We start from the raw sequence: 19,660 nt of genomic DNA on the forward strand, positions 1-19,660 counted from the left end.
TACAAAAAAACCACCAGCATTTCTGCTTACGGAATAAACCTGGATTATACACTCTTAAAATTAACCACATGAGCACAATTTAATGCATATGCAAACTGCTGAAATGACCAAACCCCAAAGGACTATTAACCGCCTCAGATTAAGCAAAAACTCTTACTTGTAAAGAGGAGATAAAATTGTACAATTTCCTTAAGCATATAAAATTAATTTATAACTTTATTTATTTTAAGTTGCAGCAACCTCAGCAGACCCTTTTAACTCAGGTTAGTTTGGTTTTATTGTTTGGTCTTCATCCCCAAACGCAGATAATGCAAGAGTGCAAATTTGTGACATCTTGGGTAGTTTAATCTGTAAAATGAACTAATACGAATGGGCATTTTATTGGTACAGGTTTATTTTATCCAGATGTTAAAATATCCATAGCCTTGATTTCCAAAATTAATGGCAACCACTTTTCCTTAATCTGGAAGGGAATATGTGTGTTGATTACTTCTAATTATTTTTTTTTGTTTGTTTGAACTTCAAGTGTTCAGTTGTTTTGCAGTAAGTAACAAATGGGGAAAATCTTTTCTTTCTCTCCTTTGAGAAGGGATCTAACTTTCTGCATTAACAGTACTGCAGTCTGTGTATAGACAGGTTTAAAAAGAATCCTGCTGAGCTTGACAGGTTTAAAACACGCAGCCATTTAACCCACTGTAAGTTGCTCTACTTCCCTTTTCACTTAACCTTTTAAATGTGCTTTTTTTTTAAAAAAAAGGGTAAAATTAGGTTACTTCATTACACTATCTTGCTGCTTTCTGCTTTTGTAAGAAGGCAAGCATGAGAATTATTGAGTTAAGGAAGGGCTGTTGTTAGCCCCAACCTTTACTGACTTCCAGTCCTACAGCTGGGATATTGGAGAATAATCTCTAAACATGTATTCCTAGCTGAGTTAGGAACTTCTCTCCTCTTCAGATCGACTATATGGGTTACCTGTAAGCAATAACAGTCTTCTCAGATCCACTCTATGGGTTACCTGTAAGCAATAACAGTCTTCATTTTATTGCTAGACAACATGCGTATTTTGGGGAAGTTGACTTTTTCAAAAGAAAAGGATAAGCCAATCCAGTCTTCATTCAAAGTAGGAAAAAGTAATCTAAACAAACAAAACCCCAAACAACTTCCACTTTCTGAAAACCTCTATTCAGAATAATCGCTTTAGAGACACTTTAAACTCCTGTCTACGTGGGTAAAGGAACTGTTCCTTGTAGGTCTGTCAACCGGTTGTAAGATTTATAGTTTGTTTTATTTTGCTTACAGCCAGCTGTTGCGCTCCCTACCAGTCTTAGCCTGTCTACTCCTCAGCCCGCAGCCCAGATCACTGTTTCTTACCCAGCGCCCCGCTCCAGTCAGCAGCAAACCCAGCCACAAAAGCAGCGGGTCTTCACTGGAGTAGTCACTAAACTACATGATACGTTCGGTTTTGTGGATGAAGATGTCTTTTTTCAGCTTAGGTAAGATGTAAATAGATACTTGCTACAGGTGTAATCCGTGATACCCTCACTAAATAAAAGGTTTAGATTATAGCGTTCTAATTCTGTGACTCCGTTGATAGTGCCTGCAGTTAGTATGTTTTTTTGTATCAGCACTGAAAGTCAGATGGTCAAATAAGTTAATAGACACTAGATCCAAGTTCCTTTTCATGAATTTTTGAGTTTTCTTGAAGCAAAACCCAAAGGTGGGGGATTCAGAAGGTATTAAGCTTCTTATAATATGAAATTGCCAATTTTGTGGGTGATTGAGTGCATATAACTTGCTATTTGCCTATCTTATCTCAGTACTCTTTAGGGAACTCCTGCTTTTGGGCCAAAGACGGGAATTAAATTCCTGTGCATACTCTGAACTGAAACAAGTAGTACTTTTCACTGAATTTGGGGTAGATGCTGTAGATTCCTGTAAACTTTTCGAAATGAACTCTATGTACTTTCTCTCAACTTTAAATGTAACTTGCAAAGGCAAAACTAGCTCAATAAGACTCTGACTATGTTTTCTGTAATGTTTGCAGTGCTGTTAAAGGAAAGACACCTGATGAACTCTATGCACTTTCTCTCAACTTTAACTTGCAAAGGTAAAACTAGCTCAATAAGACTCTATGTTTTCTGTGATGTTTGCAGTGCTGTTAAAGGAAAGACACCACAGGTTGGTGACCGAGTTTTGGTAGAAGCTACTTACAACCCGAACATGCCATTCAAGTGGAACGCACAACGGATCCAGACGCTTCCGAATCAGGTATACGAGGTTACCCAGTGTGACTTGGACCTGAGTGCTTCTCTTTTGGGCTCACTCACAACTCGTTTTCTCTTCTGCTGTTAGAACCAGACACAAGCTCAGCCGTTACTGAAGACGCCTCCGGCAGTTCTTCAGCCCATCGCGCAGCAGACGGCGTTCGGTGTTCAGGCGCAGCCGCAGCCACAGTCCCTCTTGCAGGCACAGATATCAGCAGCTTCCATCACGCCTCTGCTTCAGACACAGCCTCAGCCCTTACTGCAGCAGCCACAGCAGAAAGGTGCCCCCTCAGTACACAAAGTTTGTTACAGTCCTTCTGGACTTTTTAGTGCTTTAGTACTTTTTTGTTACTCAGAAGGCTGTAGTTGAAATAATACAGAAAGGACCCTATCGAATGTTCGGTTTGAATATGCATCTTCTGGCAGCTGTGTGCAAGGCACGTTGCCCGCAATAGCTCAAGAATTCCCTGGTTAGTGAAATCCCCAGGGACTCCTGTTCATATGGAGATTTCATAATCTGAAAGCAAATTCAATGCAGTTTTTATTCTGACGCTTTCATGGACAGGTTGGGCTGTTGAAAGTGTTAATGGCAATGTAGTTCTTCAGCAACTTCTGGAGTGTTCAACAAGATCAGGTTTCACAAAGTTGTCTTGTTAAAACTATTTTTTTTTTAATCTACTATTACTTTTTGTATTTCTGTGTGGCTAATTTCAGTTAGCCAAGTTGGCATTTGAGAGCAGAAACACGGCTGAACCTGGCAGATCTAAACCAAAGGTGGTTGTGGGTTTGCAGCCAATTTTGAGTGGCTGCTGAATTAGTAATAGGGTTAATAGTAAGATAAAATTAAGACTTGTCTTACAGTGGAAGCCAAGGGAGAAGACCTGAAGGTATCAGCTACCTAAGCTTAACCGTTTTGGATAAATGCTTATTACAATTTAATTAGTCCTAGTTGTTTGTTGGTGTTTAGTAATGTTTGCTCCATTTACAATCAGTTGATTAAACATCTTGAGACAGAAAAAGAATGTGCTGGGGGATTGGTGCAGCAGTAGAATAAGCTGGTTTAGGAGTAATTTTTCAGGAAGCTAATTGTTTTTACCTATCAATAGCCTCAAAAATAAGTTTTATGTTTTCTTTAATTCAGCGAGTAGGTAGTGTATCTATCTCAAAACAAATTATTTTTCCAAGAAAAGGCTTAGCTATTTACTGTGATAGCTTCTATGTGCCTAGATTGTAGGTGTGTTTAAACCAATTTCATTTACTGTAGTCTCAGTTTGCATCGGTGCCTGAAGTTTCTTGGGGTGGGTGTTATTAATAAATAGATTTATTTGATTGTAGAGTTACTTTAGAAAATGTACATAAGTGGAACAACTGTCAAGCAGGAATGTTTGTAAGGTGCAGATAGTTGCCTCCTATTATGTATTGATCTTGTAAATTTTTGTTTCAGGTGGTTTGTTACAGCCCCCTGTTCGTCTGGTTTCACAGCCTCAACCAGCTCGAAGATTAGACCCACCATCCAGATTTTCTGGGAGGAATGACAGAGGAGGAGACCCTATGCCAAACCGAAAAGATGACAGGAGGTATGTTGTAGAAGACTATAATCACAGTGTTCTGTAAAAACCTGTCCTCAAACAGAGCCGAGCTGCTTGCTCCAGAGTCAGTGACGTGCACAAGTGGCTTTACCACTAGATATTGGTGAAGAGTTGTAACAAACTGTGAGGAATGTCTCATGTCTCCTTTTTGTGAGTCATCTCTGACAGCTGTAGCTTCTGTTGTGCTAGAAACCATTCTGTGTTACCAGCTTGAAAAAACATTTGTATCTTGTGTGCCTTTTTTTTTAAGTCGTGAAAGAGACCGAGAGAGACGTAGGTCCCGGGAAAGATCACCCCAGAGAAAACGGTCTAGAGAGAGATCACCCAGACGGGAGAGGGAGAGGTCGCCTCGAAGACTGCGACGTGTTGTTCCTCGTTACACGGTTCAGTTTTCCAAGTTTTCATTGGACTGGTATGTTTGTAGTGCCAGATGTTTACCCACATCTCCCTTCAGCTGTGGGCAGAGTACTGTGAGCCCTGTCAGCACGCGTGTCTGTAGTGAGTGTTAAATGATGACCTCAACTTTTAAAGAAAGATCAAATATGTAATGGCTGAGAACCTTGTATGATAAATTTTTCCTATGTTCTGTGTCATTTTTGAATGCTACTGCAAAATACCTTTATAACACTGTTTAATAAATATTCCCTAATATGCGAACACTATGATCAGAAGAGTGCTTAGTAGTTGTTTTTAAACTTCAATCCATGACACTGAAATATATTGCTCTTTACATTTTATATATATAGTATTTATAGAATTAAATATACAGGGACTGTCTTTCCGATTAACATACCTCTTAATTATGTGCTTTATTAGTGGCTCTTTTATTGCTGTCTCTTTCAAACAATGTTGTTTATTTCAGTCGTAGCTGTGATATGATGGAGCTGAGGCGGCGTTACCAGAACTTGTATATCCCAAGCGATTTCTTTGATGCTCAGTTTACGTGGGTGGATGCTTTCCCTATGTCTCGACCATTTCAGCTGGGAAACTACTGTAATTTCTACGTAATGCATAGAGAAGTAGATCCTATAGATAAAAACGCTGCTGTTCTTGATCCACCTGACGCTGATCATCTGTACAGTGCAAAGGTTTGTACCCGTTTCCAGTATTATGACTATTCATTAGGAATTTCTTTAACAATAGGGTGAAAAAGTGAGCGTCATTGAACTGAAAATACAGCGATTTGAACAAAATACAGCACTTTAAACTTTTCAGTAAAGAGCTAGTTTGCAGAGCTTAAGGAATCATGACTGAAATTCAGTTTGTTTTTCTGTTACTAGAGCTGTCTTAAAGATTATTTTTACTGAGTATTTTTACTTCCATTCTCTGGATTATAGGAAAGAATTCCAGCTCCTGCAAGATCTTTGAATGTCTCTTAGGCAATTAATTCTGAATAGTTAGCGGACCCCTCCTTCCTCCTCCTTCCCCCCTTCAGGGGCCATTTCTGTGCAGTTTTGTGCTCTTCTGTTTAGTGATACTTTATTTCTTCTTTCGTATTTATCTCAATGCTTACTTATTTTGTTGAAAGTAGATTGAGCCTATTGGGATTATACCAATGTCCAAAAACACTGCATCAAGTGCTGTAATGATGTATAAAAGACCCGAGTGTCAAAATGTCTTCCATTAGAAAGGTCTTTCATTAAAATGGGTCTGAGATTTCTAGGTCAATCTGTTCTAGAAGTATTTCTTATTAAGGATAGATTTAGAAACAAAACTGCCTTTAACCCTTGTATTTCTGGAAGACTTAATTTTACTTGCCTTCTTTGTATAAAAACGTCAAAGCTTTGGCTCAAGTATCAGAGAAGATGCTTTTTTCTGTTCAAGTGGTGCAGAGCAAGAGCTCTCTTTCAGAAGGCTAAGCTTCAAAATATATTCAGTAACTGAGGAGTAGCATCCTGTTTCATAGTACTGAACTGTTTAGGATGTAAAGCAACTTTGTTAAATTTCACTGGGCTAATGGGGTGCTGTGAGGATGCAGATGAATGTGCTGGTCAGTTCTCTTGTGGTTATGATAAAATGGTAGGAGTCAGTTACCGAAACCAGAAACATATTTGGTCTGCTTCTTGGTTCAAGGTGTTTGGCATTTAGTGGTAACACACGAAGGATGTTGCTTTTACATGCTTTCAGAATTTTATTTTTCTTTTAATAAGATCCACATTGCATCCCTATGGGACAGAGGGAAATTGGCCCTTGGCAGACATTTTAACACTCAGTTCTACAATTTTATTTTACCTCTACTTTGTCTGATTTTTTTGTGACATGAAGGAAAAAGTAGTGGTATGTATGTGGTTGCAAGTTGGGGTTATTGTTTACCAGTCATAGTGGGAGACCTTCACAAGACTCATCTGACTTCCACAACAGGTGATGTTGATGGCTAGTCCTAGCATGGAAGATCTCTACCACAAGTCATGCGCCCTGGCTGAAGATCCCCAAGAACTTCGTGAAGGATTTCAGCATCCTGCTAGACTTGTAAAGGTAAATATGCTTCAATGCCAGACACTTTTGGCAAATAAAGGTTGGTTATAGAGCTTTAAAATATTTATTGATAAGAGAGGGGTTTGTAGGCAGCTAAATAATGGCTTCATTTTTCCTCTGAAGAGATCTAGTTTTTATGCAAATTCTTTTTCCAGTTTATTAGAACTCCATCTTTACTGTTTTCATATTTACTGCTTTCTTCACCTTACCTATGGGACAGAGGGAAATGGGCCCTTGGCAGACATTTTAACACTCAGTTCTACAATTTTATTTTACCTCTACTTTGCCTGATTTTTTTGTGACATGAAGGAAAAAGTAGTGGTATGTATGTGGTTGCAAGTTGGGGTTATTGTTTACCAGTCATAGTGGGAGACCTTCACAAGACTCATCTGACTTCCACAACAGGTGATGTTGATGGCTAGTCCTAGCATGGAAGATCTCTACCACAAGTCATGCGCCCTGGCTGAAGATCCCCAAGAACTTCGTGAAGGATTTCAGCATCCTGCTAGACTTGTAAAGGTAAATATGCTTCAATGCCAGACACTTTTGGCAAATAAAGGTTGGTTATAGAGCTTTAAAATATTTATTGATAAGAGAGGGGTTTGTAGGCAGCTAAATAATGGCTTCATTTTTCCTCTGAAGAGATCTAGTTTTTATGCAAATTCTTTTTCCAGTTTATTAGAACTCCATCTTTACTGTTTTCATATTTACTGCTTTCTTCACCTTAGTCAAACTCAGTAGATGTTTGGAAAAATCTGTATTAATTATATAATAATTACCTTTGTTGGCCTCTTTTTTACAAGCACTTAGACTTCTTTTAAGGGTTCAGCTGTGGAAAGAACACAAATGAAGCACTAGTTAAGTAACGATTGTATTAAGTGAAATTTAACTATTGTTAAACTGCACAACCTGTAAGTGCTGTGAAGTTTCAGGACAATACAGAGTTGTTTTCCAATTAAACTCCACCATCTTAAAGCAAATGGGAGTACTTGGATTTGTAGGTATAATGCTCATGTGGTCTTATCTTTAGTAGCTTTGCTTTATTGTTTTTAAGCAGGAACGTCTATAAATGTGTATTGTAATTAAGAACATCATTTAAATTAGTATCTGTTTGTCTCTTCTATTAGAAGGCTTTTAATTGCAAAGGTACAAGCCTATACCAATAAAGAAACTTGATGGAAAGTCTTGCGAACAAGAATGAGTGATGATGTTTTAAACCTATTCCATTTCTGAAATATGCTGTGGAAAAAAATAACTGAACTCTTTCTTGACTGACTTTCGTTTTCAGATTTCAAAATAATGTGACAGTTTATTTGCAGATTTCAGTGTGTGTATTATGAAATACTCTTTGCGCTTTGGGAAAATGACTCTTTACCCCTAGTAGGGGAACATTGAGAAGACTCTTTTTGTCTAGTTTTTAGTGGGTATGAAAGGCAAAGATGAAGCTATGGCTATTGGAGGACACTGGTCCCCATCACTGGATGGACCTGATCCAGAAAAGGACCCTTCCGTGCTGATAAAGACGGCTATTCGTTGTTGCAAGGCTCTTACAGGGATTGACTTAAGTGTGTGCACACAATGGTAAGTACTGTGCTGCAAAGCAAAGTACACTGTAGAAATACTTGTCTGATACCAGAAGTTTTAAAAAAAAAATGAAAATATGGAAACCCCTCTTTTTCTTTGTCAGCCGCACTTGGTAGCGCAGGTAAACTACTCAAAGGATGTTCTGTTTTGTAATAAGCTTGATGGGTGCCAACTGTGCTGAATACTACATTAAGAATTTATTTTGACTTGTTATGCTGTAATTTTTTTAATGAATGTGTGTTGAAAATATTTTTCATTTTGTGCATAGCTGGAGAAGATCGTCAAGAGAACTTCATTTCATTGTTCTTTTGTTATAAATAAATAGCCGTTCTTTATATAGCCATATTTTCTCTTGATGAGTTTTTGTCCCGTCTTAACACTCATTGGGGTTTTACTAATACTAGGAGAGTATTGTATGCTAAATTTGAAGTGCTTCAACAACTTTTATTTGTGCGTCAAACCTACATGTGCTAAAAAACAAGTTATATAAAAAAGAATTATGTTGGCTTTCCTCCTTTTCCATCGTGATACCTTTTTGCAAACGTGTCAAAAGAGAAAATATGGCTTCCATAATTTTTTTCTTTAGACAAACTTCAAGGTCTTGCAGCAAAGTTTCTTTACTTGATGTGCTACAAGTGATCTAGGCTCTTGAAAATGTATTGTAGAATTTTTTTTCCAACATGCTTCTTCCCTTGCAACAGGTACCGTTTTGCAGAGATTCGCTACCATCGCCCTGAGGAGACCCACAAGGGGCGTACAGTTCCAGCTCATGTGGAGACAGTGGTTTTATTTTTCCCGGATGTTTGGCATTGCCTTCCCACCCGCTCAGAGTGGGAAACCCTCTCCCGAGGATACAAGCAGCAGCTGGTCGAGAAGCTTCAGGGTGAACGCAAGGAGGCTGATGGAGAACAGGCACTGAACGCTAATCCCTTTTTCTATTTCTGCTTCTCACAGGCACAGGAACACAGGCACAAAATGCACACCACATACTACACAACATACATACATAGGAGGAACATAACTGGTAACAATGACTGGTAAACCAGCTTTCAGCAGTGTAGCGAATGTTGGTTTTTATTTTTATTTCAGCTAGTTCACTAACTTTTAAATGTGTATGCTGATACCACAAATGGAATTTAATTGTGCTTACCATGCGCAGAAAATTTTTTTTATCATAGACGTAGTTGCTGGAATCTGGGACCAGTTGTTGAGTGAGATGCAGTTTATGAATAGCTGTCTTTCAACATTTTGCCATTTTCTAAAATTTCTAAATTCTCTCTTGTGGCCAATTCTAATCGTGATATTTGAAATTGAACAAACACTAGTCTGAAACATCTGAATTTCAGGCCATGTGGCTGATCAACATCTTGGAATAAGGGAAGGTCTGACTGAACAAAGTGTAACTTGGGGGATTAAAAATCCAGGGGGAGATCACACACTGTGTGGTTAGTGGAGACCAGCAGTGTCTGTGTAACCCCGATATTCTTTGTGGTGTTGCTCTTCACCCTTTTGTGTTCCACAGATCTGGCTTGTATTGGCTGAGTGGCACTGTGATCATTTATAAAGTGGTAGAATGTGTGTGTGAACTTGTCTAAATAATAACTTTAGGAGAAGACTATCTGAAACAGTTGTGACCTTGCACAGATCAGCAACAGAATTTAAAAAATAACTGAAATGCTTTCAAGCTTTCTGAATGATAATTTCTAAATTTTATTTGTCAGGATGAAGAGGAAAAGGATGATGGGGAGGCTAAAGAGATCTCTACACCTACGCACTGGTCTAAACTGGATCCCAAAACAATGAAGGTAACTAACACTTTTACTTAAAATTCTATTGTGTATTTCCATTTTTAAGGCCAGACTCGAAATACAGCTGTACCCCTTAACTGAGGGTAAAAGCTGAAAATGTGATTCTATTGTGTATTTCCATTTTTAAGGCCAGACTCAAAATACAGCTGTACCCCTTAACTGAGGGTAAGAGACCCTCAGTGGTGTTTTATCTTCCTTGCTGATTGTATACTAGATGTGATAACACAGTATGCAAGTGTGAAAGACCTCAGTAAAAGACCCTCAGTGATGTTTTATCTTCCTTGCTGATTGTATGCTAGATGTGATAACACAGTATGCAAGTGTGACTTCTCATTTTAATAAGTGAATTAAGCTAATTGAAACTGTTCTGAGCTTTTGGACTTTGTACAGTTAAAGTGTGTGTATCACATGTGATACGTTAACTGGAAAATGAAAATTCTGCAGTAATCTGGTCGTATCTACTTGTATTAAAAAAACGTAGTGCCTAAAATACTTTAATGTTAGTTTAAAAAAGCAATAATTATACAAAAAATGTATGTCAGGAGATGTAATAGCAAGTTTCCTTGAAGGGGTTAATAGTAATAAACTGGTTTACTGTAGTAAAATCCTTTCCCTGCCCCTGTGAAAAGACCCTCAAAAAGGGGTTCTTTGAGAACACAACTTTAAATGGAGAATGTTTTTCAGTACAGATTTTAAAAATGCAGTTGACTTTTCAGTTCTTTTATGTTATTTTTACTTCACCTTTTCTGCTGATCACATGTTTTGTAATGTCACTGGTTGGTACCACTTACAGAGCTTTTATTTGCCAGGTAAATGACCTTCGCAAAGAATTAGAAAGTCGAACCCTTAGCTCGAAAGGACTGAAATCTCAGTTGATAGCTCGACTGACAAAGCAGCTGAAAGTAGAGGAACAAAAAGAAGAGCAAAAGGAGCTAGAGAAGTCTGAGAAGGAAGAGGAAGAGGAGGAGGATAGGAAATCTGAAGATGACAAAGAGGTTAGGCTTTGGACATATTTTGTTTAAGTCTTAATAAAACATAATTACATAAAATATAATCTATAAAAATTGTATACATATATATGTAAGTATAAAAACTACAGGACTATGCCTAGTTGTGTTGGAATTTTGTAGTTCTCGGATGACTGTACTGGGAACTCTTGGTGTATCTTGAGCTGCTGAATTGGAATGAAATCTTGGCGAGTTTGAATTTCTTTATGTCAGCAAAGTTAGTTGAAATGTGCAGCTGCACTAAGGGTGTCAGACCTTCAATGTAAGGAAAAATAAATCCCAAACTTCTGAGACAAACCATGCTCGAGAACAGGTGAACACACTTAACAAGATTTTAACTTCTTAAACTTACATGAAAAGCAGCTGCTTAGTTGTATTGGCTTCTACAAAGCTTAGGGAATTACTGTGGAAATGGGAGGAGGGCAGGTTCCAGTCTATAAAAGGTTGTGGTGTCTCAAATAGATTTCTTCACGTGGCTAATGGTTTGCTTAGGTTTGTTTTCCCTTATTCTGAAGCTTTCAGTTTTTGCTTTTGGATAAATTTCCTGTGTGTTGAAGTTCCTCAGTTCTTGCAGTTGGTAGTTTGATGCTACTTAGTTTGGTTTCCTATTTCACAAGGATAAACAAGATCTGTGCAATAAGGCCAAAGCTCAACCACAGAAAAGGGGCATAAATGTCTGGAGAACGCATTGTATGTATGTTAGTTGCTTTTAAATCTGCCTTTTTCTGTATTACCAAACCAATATGGGATGATTTGAAATGCTTTATATCTGTGGAAATCTCATTGAGGGAGTAGGGGCCACGTGCTTGCTAATTCTTTAAGTCGCTGCCTTCTCCCACAGCTTGGATGGGCTTCAACTATCCTGGGGTTTCTTGATGCAGTTTCCTTTAAGATTTGGGGAGAGAGTTTTGATTGTGCTTGCCTTTTTTAAAAAGCAAAAGGTCTGCCCTGACTTTTTTTTCTATAGTCATAAGACTTTAGTATTTCTCTTGGTATTTTACCTTTTTTTAATCTTTTGTTTGATTTCCTTCAATTGTATCTATAGAGATTGTATTTCCCATAAGCAAAAGAGCAGAGTAAATTGTCATCAGGTAGTTGTAAATGCTGTGTTGGGTCTCTTTTGTAAGATGCTGTATGAAGCCTTTATTCTTCCTATGTAAGGAATAAGGCAGCTTACTGTCCTGTATAGTTCTAAAAACACCCTTAAAGAAACAGAATGCCCCTCAGGAGCATTTCTAGATGTGAACTAGCTTGAGTCCTTCCGGTGTGGAGTAAACATTTTACAGTCAGCACCATGAGATAGTTGGAAGGTGCTTGTTGACAGTGGGCTGAACAACCCTGCCTGTCCTGCTTGGTGTCACTCAGGTTTCCAGTTGTCTATTGCGAGTGTTCCAGTGTTCTGGAAATTCTAGTCTGACTTTTGTCTTCTGTGTTGCATTCAGCAGCTTAGGCTTTCCTTCACTTTCTTCAAAGCAGTAAGTCATAAATACTAATGTATAGGCTGAAACTTCAGCTTTGGAATATGCTGTATGTTATTTTTTTCCCCTATTTTTAGGAAGAGGAAAGAAAACGTCAAGAAGAACTGGAACGTCAGCGGCGGGAGAGACGATATATCTTGCCTGATGAACCAGCGATCATTGTACACCCCAACTGGGCAGCAAAGAGTGGGAAGTTTGACTGTAGCATCATGTCTCTTAGTGTTCTTCTGGACTACAGATTAGAAGATAATAAAGAACATTCCTTTGAGGTAATTTAGCTATGCTACTTACAGTTAGCCACTCTTGGTTCTTTTTAATTCTGTGTGATAACCGCAGTATTCTTAAATTGTAAAAGTTTATGATAGCATGTCAAAATAAAACTTAAATAAGTTGGTTTATTTATTTATTATTGGTTGGCAATACCTAGAAAAGCATTGCTCACTTTTCAGCATGTTTTACAGTAACAGAGTATGGTCACTGTACGATATCCAGAAGAAATGCAGAAGTTTTCAAATAGGGAACAGAGTTAAAAATTAATGCAGCTAGTCTGGGTCCTAAACTACGCTGTACAGGAAAGAAGCATTTTTATCAAGTTGCTTAAAGCTTCTGTATTCAAAGCAGATAGTAAGAAATCTGACACCACATAAAATTCTGACATGGTGAAAGTTAGTGAGAGAGCACCTCATAGCTATTTAATCACAAGTGTGAAAATTTTTAATATATATTTTAAAACTTTTTCTCTTTTTTTTTTTTTCATTCTTCTATATGTGCAGGTATCGTTGTTTGCAGAGCTCTTCAATGAAATGCTTCAGAGAGATTTTGGTGTCAGAATTTACAAAGCGCTGATTTCTCTCCCAGAGAGGGAGGACAAAAAAGACAAAAAAAGCAAAAAAGATGAGAGAAAAGAAAAAAAAGAAGAAAAAGAGGATGAAACAGATGATCCAAAACCTAAGAGGAGAAAATCTGGAGATGATAAAGACAAAAAAGAAGATAAAGATGAAAAGAAGGTCTGCAGCTGGCTCTTCTGAAATACTATCCTGTCTGGATCAATATTAAACTGTTTTATTTTATTTATTTACTTAAATTTTACTTGATTGCTTTGTCAAGTTTTGTAGTGATAGTTAATTGATTTGACCTGTTGATCTATTTAAATATGCTTCAATCACATTCAGTAATTCTAAAATTTTACAGTTGTATTGGGGCATTTTAACATTCAGCTATATCAGAGGTTTATATTTGGGTTTTTAAGTGACTAAATATAAACATATGCAAATTTGGAATGAAGGGCAGAGAGGTTTTTACTTTGCTGGTTTTAGTTCTGACTGGATAAATTTTTAGGACCTTCTATTACAGAGGGAAGATAAAAGGAAAGATGATTCTAAAGATGAAGAAGAAACTGAAGAAGACAATAATCAGGAAGAATATGATCCAATGGAGGCAGAAGAAGCTGAAGACGAAGATGAAGGTATCTTGAGTTATGGATTTTGAGGCTTTTGGTATTTTTTATGTCCACTGAGTATGTTCTGTGAAGCTGGAGAATGCACAGGAACTAGACAATTTAAAATTGCATTGATAGACTAATTTTATTTTAGTAATTCTGACCAGATCGACTTAAAATGTAAGTGCCTTTATGCTAGGCATTTTATGAACATAGTTAACATAATCTAGCTGTGGTACTCAAAGTAAGGCATGCATATAGAAGTGGTTTTATTTTTTTCAGAAGGCAGACCACTCGCAACTCCCATTGAAGTCAGTAGGAGATGTGAGTATTCAGCACCTCTGAAAAACCAAGCCACTTTTAAGTGCCTAACTTCCTATTCCTCAGTTCTGCAATGTCATTCTGTTTTTCATAGGCCAGGATGTAGAGCGGGTTGCTCTTCACGTGATTTTATGCAGAGTTGGTTTCTCTTTGGGTGGAAGAAATGGGGAAAGGGGCTGGGGAATTCTCCTGTCCCCAGGGAGCAGCAGTAGCCCTCTTTCCCTGCTCAGGGATTCAGACAGGTCTAAGACATGGTCTGTGCTTTTTGGTTTGTACTTCTTTGGGGGTTTTGTCCCCCTGTGGAGAGCTTTTGCTAGAAACATGGGTTTGAATTTATTAGATACTGTAGTCCCAGTGTTTTCTATCCAGCATTTTCCATTGTTTTTTCAGCAGAGTACTGCACCAGCCTTAAAAAATCGGTGTTAATCTGTGGTTTCCAAAATAACTATGATTTGCTTATAATCTGGCACTGAGAGTGCCCTGGACTTGTCTGTTCTGTACAAGTGCTGCTACTTCCCATAATCTGTCCTTGTGCAGTTCCCAGTAAGAGTTGCTGAGAACAATCCAACACGCTATGGAGGTGCAGGAGAAAGCTATTAGTTCTCAGAAACATGTTGGCAAAATCAGACAAGTGTTGTGATACACAGTTTTTTTCCAAAGTTTTCCTCATAAGAAGGTGAGCTTAAAGCTGAACTTGGCACATGATTCTCTGACCAAAGACTTGCACCTAAGGTAGAGAGCTGCATGACATAACCCGTCCCTGCAGTTGTCAATATTCCTCTTTCTCTCTTGATTTTTAAATTTAGTTTTACTCTCTACCTTTAAACAAAACCCTTGTGGTTTGTAATTGACACCTAATCAGCGATGAAGTGATCTGTAACTTCTTGGAGAATCAAAGAAATTGGTCAAAGAACAAAGATCAAAGAACACGTCACTCTTGACGTGAGTCTAAACACATGCTTTTAATTATATAGCTGATACAAATTTATGATATAAAGTCTTGGAAAGTAAATAGTCCTGACTTTGTCCTCGTAGGAAAAACCGTAGCTGAATGCAGACTCTGCCAAGCCTCATTAGGGAGAATTGTAATTTTCTGCACACCACTTAAATAGATGGTGATATTGGTGGCACTCATTTGGGCCTAATTAGCTTTTGTTTCGGTTCTTCTATCCTCTGTGTGAGAAGCACAGGGGGGAAAATGACAAATGGCTTATCTTGAAATAAGACCAGAGAAGAATCAAAACTTAACAGACTCACTTAAATGCCATTTATTTGTTTTATTGTTCAGGGAAATACGTTAATTTCAGATATTTTGGGGTTTATGCGAACCTTTTCAATGGACGTGCATATTTTGAGATAATGGTTATGAAGTCGTTTGCTGGGGGTATGTTTAATTTTCTTTCTGTTTTACAGACCGGGATGAAGAGGAAATGAACAAACGTGAGGACAGAAGAGAGGGCAATAGGCATTGTAAAGAGAGGTCGTCTAAAGATAAAGTAATTAACATCTTTCTTAACAACTACATATAACCTTGTTAGAGGTGTCCTAATTAGAGCTTAACTCTATTTTCATAAGACCTGTTTGCACTCCTGGATTCCTTCAGCATTTCTTGACTGAGTGCATATAGAAGTTAGGGAACGTGTGACAGCTTTGGGTAAGGTGCTTCCACCCTACTTTCACTTATATTTTAAAGTTCATTGTGTGAAAGCTGTTGGAAGAACTCTCTTGAGACACTGATCTGTCTGAAAGATGTGAGCAACTAATGCTGGATGTGCACATAGGAGGCAGCAGATGTGATTATTTTATCAATTACTATTTTCAACTTCTGTATTCTTACCTAAGAAAAGCAGAAGCTTATATTTTATTTTCAACTTCTTACCTAAGAAAAGCAGAAGCTTATATTGATAAACTGGCTTTGCAGTTGGGAAGTTCAGAATAGTTATGTGATGTGATTACATCTCCCTGCAGGAAAATGCATGCTTTTTGTGTCATAAGGCCAGCAGCTTGCCTCCACAGTTCAGGTTAAGGAGCAGAATGAGTTTGATTTGTTATACTTAAACTTTCCTTTATTAAGTGCAAGAATAAAGCAAGTTTCTAGTTATGTTTATTTTTTTCTTCAAGGAAAAATAGGAAGTGCAGTATTAGCAATAATTGGAAAACACATTCCTCAGAACTGCTGTAGCTGTGAGATCTGGATGCTCATTAATTATGTGTTAATGGGGATTTGACTTTCAAAGCAAGTGTTCCAGTCAAATGTATGGTTGGGAGAAGGGATGTTTATTAAGTGCAAGAGTAAAACAAGTTTCTAGTTATCTTTATTTTTTTCTTCAAGGAAAAATAGGAGGTGTGGTATTAGGAATAATGGGAAAACACAGTCCTCAGAACTGCTGTAGCTGTGAGAGCTGGATGCTCATTCATTATGTGTTAATGGGGATTTCACTTTCAAAGCAAGTGTTCCAGTAAAATGTATGGTTGGGAGAAGGGATGTTTATTATTACTTGTTTAATTAGGTTAATTCTTTACATTTTTTGACATATTAGCATGAACAAAATGAAAGTGCGTCTACCAGATATTCCTGGCCATTGTCCTGTAATTCTTTTAAATATTTGAAAGATTACTTGTCCTAAACAGCTTGTGTATATTATATTTGAGCTCAGTAGCTAAATGCTCGTTATGTTAATCACTCACCTGAAAGTAACGATAAAACGAACAGGGGAAAACTTTTATTAACTGGAAAGTTTACATATTTTTAGTGGGTGGTGGGAAAATTATATTTTAACTTCCTATTATTCTAATAATAATTAATTTTCTACAGGAGAAAGACAAGACACAGATGGTAACTGTTAATAGAGATCTTCTGATGGCTTTTGTTTATTTTGATCAAAGTCATTGTGGATATCTTCTGGAGAAGGACATGGAGGAGATCCTGTACACTCTTGGACTGCACCTGTCACGTGCTCAGGTTTTGTATTGTAATAGAAATCTCTTTGGAAATATTACAGGAATGCTGTCAGTAGGAGGAATAGAGTTTAGCTTCTAAAGGCTGTTGGTTACATACTTGATCTCTAATTTTTTTAAGTAGCTGCTTCGTATTTACAATTAAATACTAGTTTAATGTTCTGAAAATTGTCTTGGAATGAAAAGGTGAAGTTTGGGCATATTAAGAGCTGCATATTGTATTTGTAGCTTTTATCTCAAAATTCTATCATTTTTTCCCCTTTACCTTGTTAATGTTTTAAGCTCCAGCATGTTAAAGTTGAAAAAGGATTTTTAAGTAGCTGCTTCATACTTACAACAAAATACTAGCTTAATGTTCTTTAAATTGTCTTGGAATGAAAAGGTGAAGTTTGGGCATATTAAGAGCTGCATATTGTATTTGTAGCTTTTATCTCAAAATTCTATCATTTTTTCCCCTTTACCTTGTTAATGTTTTAAGCTCCAGCATGTTAAAGTTGAAAAAGCTGTGCAATTCCTCTGAGTTTTCCAAGTTAAAACATTCTCATTTAGGTAATACAATGTCTGTGCATTCAAGTAATTTCTTTCCATGGCTGTGTTTTAGGTCAAGAAGCTACTTAATAAAGTAGTGCTTAGAGAATCTTGCTTTTATAGAAGACTAACAGATACTTCTAAAGATGAAGAGAATCAAGAAGAGTCTGAAGAGCTACAGGAAGATATGTTAGGTGGTACTACTTATTTTTTTATTTTAATGCCACAAACTTCCAGAGAATTGTTTCTGTGTGAATGATGAGAATTCTGAGATACTTGCTTTCTTGCAGAAACTAATTCAGGTCTGCAAGGAACCTGCCAGTTTGGAAAAATAAATCTTGTGCAGTTGATAAATGACAGTATTTCTGGCTTCCAAGCACAGCTCATTGCATCTATAGGATAAATCTTAGAGGACAGAAGTTAATGCTGACTATCGATGAACAGCATTTCTCACTCACAGCAGCTGGGAGGGACAGTGCTGTTGGCAGTAGAGCAGAGCCTGATTTTTGAATTCTCACAAAAAGGAGGCGTAGAAAAATTCAATGAAAAAGCATGCTCCTTTTTGAAGGGGGGAATTGGTGTAAGGAGGGAGGAGAGCAATGAGGGATAGACCAGCAAACTTGAATATTTAAAAAAAAAAAAACCAAAACCAAATAGACCAGAATATTTATTCTTTTAGGAATTTATTCTTCTAAGGAGCTTTTGAGGTTGGTCATTGGAACTGAAAAATGACAGAATTACTATTTCCTAATGCTGCTTAATCTAATAACAGGAAACAGATTGCTGTTACCATCACCTACTGTAAAACAAGAATCAAAAGCCATAGAAGAAAATGTGGGCCTCATTGTGTACAATGGAGCAATGGTGGACGTTGGGAGCCTTTTACAGAAGCTGGAGAAGAGCGAAAGAGTGCGGGCAGAGATCGAACAAAAGCTTCAGTTACTAGAAGAAAAAACAGGTGAGACATTACTTTGGTGGTGGTACTTACCTGGATGCAAGATGCTAAGGCTTTTTAAGTCGATAAACTTATTGGAGTAATATTTGTGATCTGAATTTCTTAGCTATTTGCTTGCCATAAACTTCTATTTCCCAAGCCCTTTGAAATGTGCACACTAACTGTTTTTGAGTACCATTGTCACTGCACTGAAATGCTTTTCTCTTTTTTTTTTATTCAAGTAGAACATAAGACTTTCAAATGTTGAGTATTATCAAATGGTAATGCAATGCAGTTCTTAATGTTCTTTAAAAATGAGTAGTTGTGTTTGCTTGCAAGTGAAATATTAAGATGCAAAGTACACAGCATTAGAAGTCACTGACTACTTTTTTTTTCCTTTCTCTCTTTCTCAGATGAGGATGAAAAGACCATACTACAACTGGAGAACTCTAACAAAAGTCTATCTACGGAGCTCAAAGAAGTGAAAAAGGACCTTGGCCAACTGCAAGAAAATTTGAAGATCTCAGATGACAAAAATTTGCAATTTGAGGGTCAGCTGAATAAGACAATCAAAAATTTAGCAACTGTTATGGATGAAATACAGAGTGTTCTTAAACAGGTTAGAATTGTTTAATTCCATTTCTTATTTTTGCATGCGGGCTTCCTGCAGACTAAACTATCAGAGCAAAAACTTCAGAATAAAAAAGAATTTTCACATTAATTCAGGGCAGTGGTACCTTAACATACGTATATAAGGTGCTCAATGGGATACTGATTATTTAATGATAACAAATAAAATGTATTTTTCCTAAGCTTGAAACACATGTTCTTGTCTTAAATAAAAATCTATAAACTTTAATGTAAATCTCAAATGATCTTAATGTTTTCCTGTCCTGATCTTGTCCACTCCCAACAGTCCGAACCTGCTCTTCTGTTTGATCAGTTAAAAGTAATTTTTCAGGGCATACCTTTAAGTATTTCAATTTATGTGGGGGTGTTTCAGTAAAATGAGTTTTAGTCAAACAACATAACGCTCTAGAGCCTTCCTATCCCTGTACAGAAAGGTACTTGCATACTCCATAGGGATGCTGTTGAGTAAAGCTGAATAGAAGTAGGGTGTGAAGACCACTGAGTGACAAACTGGTGCTCTGAGGGAGCCTTGCTTCTACTTCAGTCTGTGTTTGTTTTGAAAAGACAATATAGTGTCTACAAAAGCCCTAAAAATAAAATCAATACACACAAAACCAGATAGAAAATGTGCCAAATGTTAGAACTG

At 37.3% G+C, this 19,660-nt stretch overlaps 1 protein-coding gene across 3 annotated transcripts in view; it reads left to right on the plus strand.

Annotated features, from left to right (window-relative positions):
• Window positions 1-19,660, plus strand: part of CCAR1 (cell division cycle and apoptosis regulator 1) — a 32,739-nt gene that overhangs the window by 8,929 nt on the left and 4,150 nt on the right. The window contains exons 5-25 of one of the 3 annotated variants that reach the window (XM_014940490.1): window positions 231-263; window positions 1,300-1,493; window positions 2,154-2,268; window positions 2,353-2,545; window positions 3,709-3,841; window positions 4,104-4,265; window positions 4,716-4,941; window positions 6,215-6,328; window positions 7,743-7,909; window positions 8,614-8,824; window positions 9,634-9,717; window positions 10,530-10,715; window positions 12,283-12,474; window positions 12,979-13,212; window positions 13,559-13,670; window positions 13,926-13,967; window positions 15,378-15,460; window positions 16,780-16,926; window positions 17,524-17,644; window positions 18,223-18,408; window positions 18,798-19,003. In XM_014940490.1, coding sequence (XP_014795976.1) covers window positions 231-263; window positions 1,300-1,493; window positions 2,154-2,268; window positions 2,353-2,545; window positions 3,709-3,841; window positions 4,104-4,265; window positions 4,716-4,941; window positions 6,215-6,328; window positions 7,743-7,909; window positions 8,614-8,824; window positions 9,634-9,717; window positions 10,530-10,715; window positions 12,283-12,474; window positions 12,979-13,212; window positions 13,559-13,670; window positions 13,926-13,967; window positions 15,378-15,460; window positions 16,780-16,926; window positions 17,524-17,644; window positions 18,223-18,408; window positions 18,798-19,003 — 3,141 coding nt within the window. The remainder of the gene's footprint in view (window positions 1-230; window positions 264-1,299; window positions 1,494-2,153; window positions 2,269-2,352; window positions 2,546-3,708; window positions 3,842-4,103; window positions 4,266-4,715; window positions 4,942-6,214; window positions 6,329-7,742; window positions 7,910-8,613; window positions 8,825-9,633; window positions 9,718-10,529; window positions 10,716-12,282; window positions 12,475-12,978; window positions 13,213-13,558; window positions 13,671-13,925; window positions 13,968-15,377; window positions 15,461-16,779; window positions 16,927-17,523; window positions 17,645-18,222; window positions 18,409-18,797; window positions 19,004-19,660) is intronic. The other 2 variants (XM_014940492.1, XM_014940491.1) reach the window with 2 other exon arrangements.

Source organism: Calidris pugnax, unplaced genomic scaffold (genome assembly GCF_001431845.1).
Source record: "Calidris pugnax isolate Ruff unplaced genomic scaffold, ASM143184v1 scaffold39, whole genome shotgun sequence".
NCBI classification, from domain to species: domain Eukaryota; kingdom Metazoa; phylum Chordata; class Aves; order Charadriiformes; family Scolopacidae; genus Calidris; species Calidris pugnax.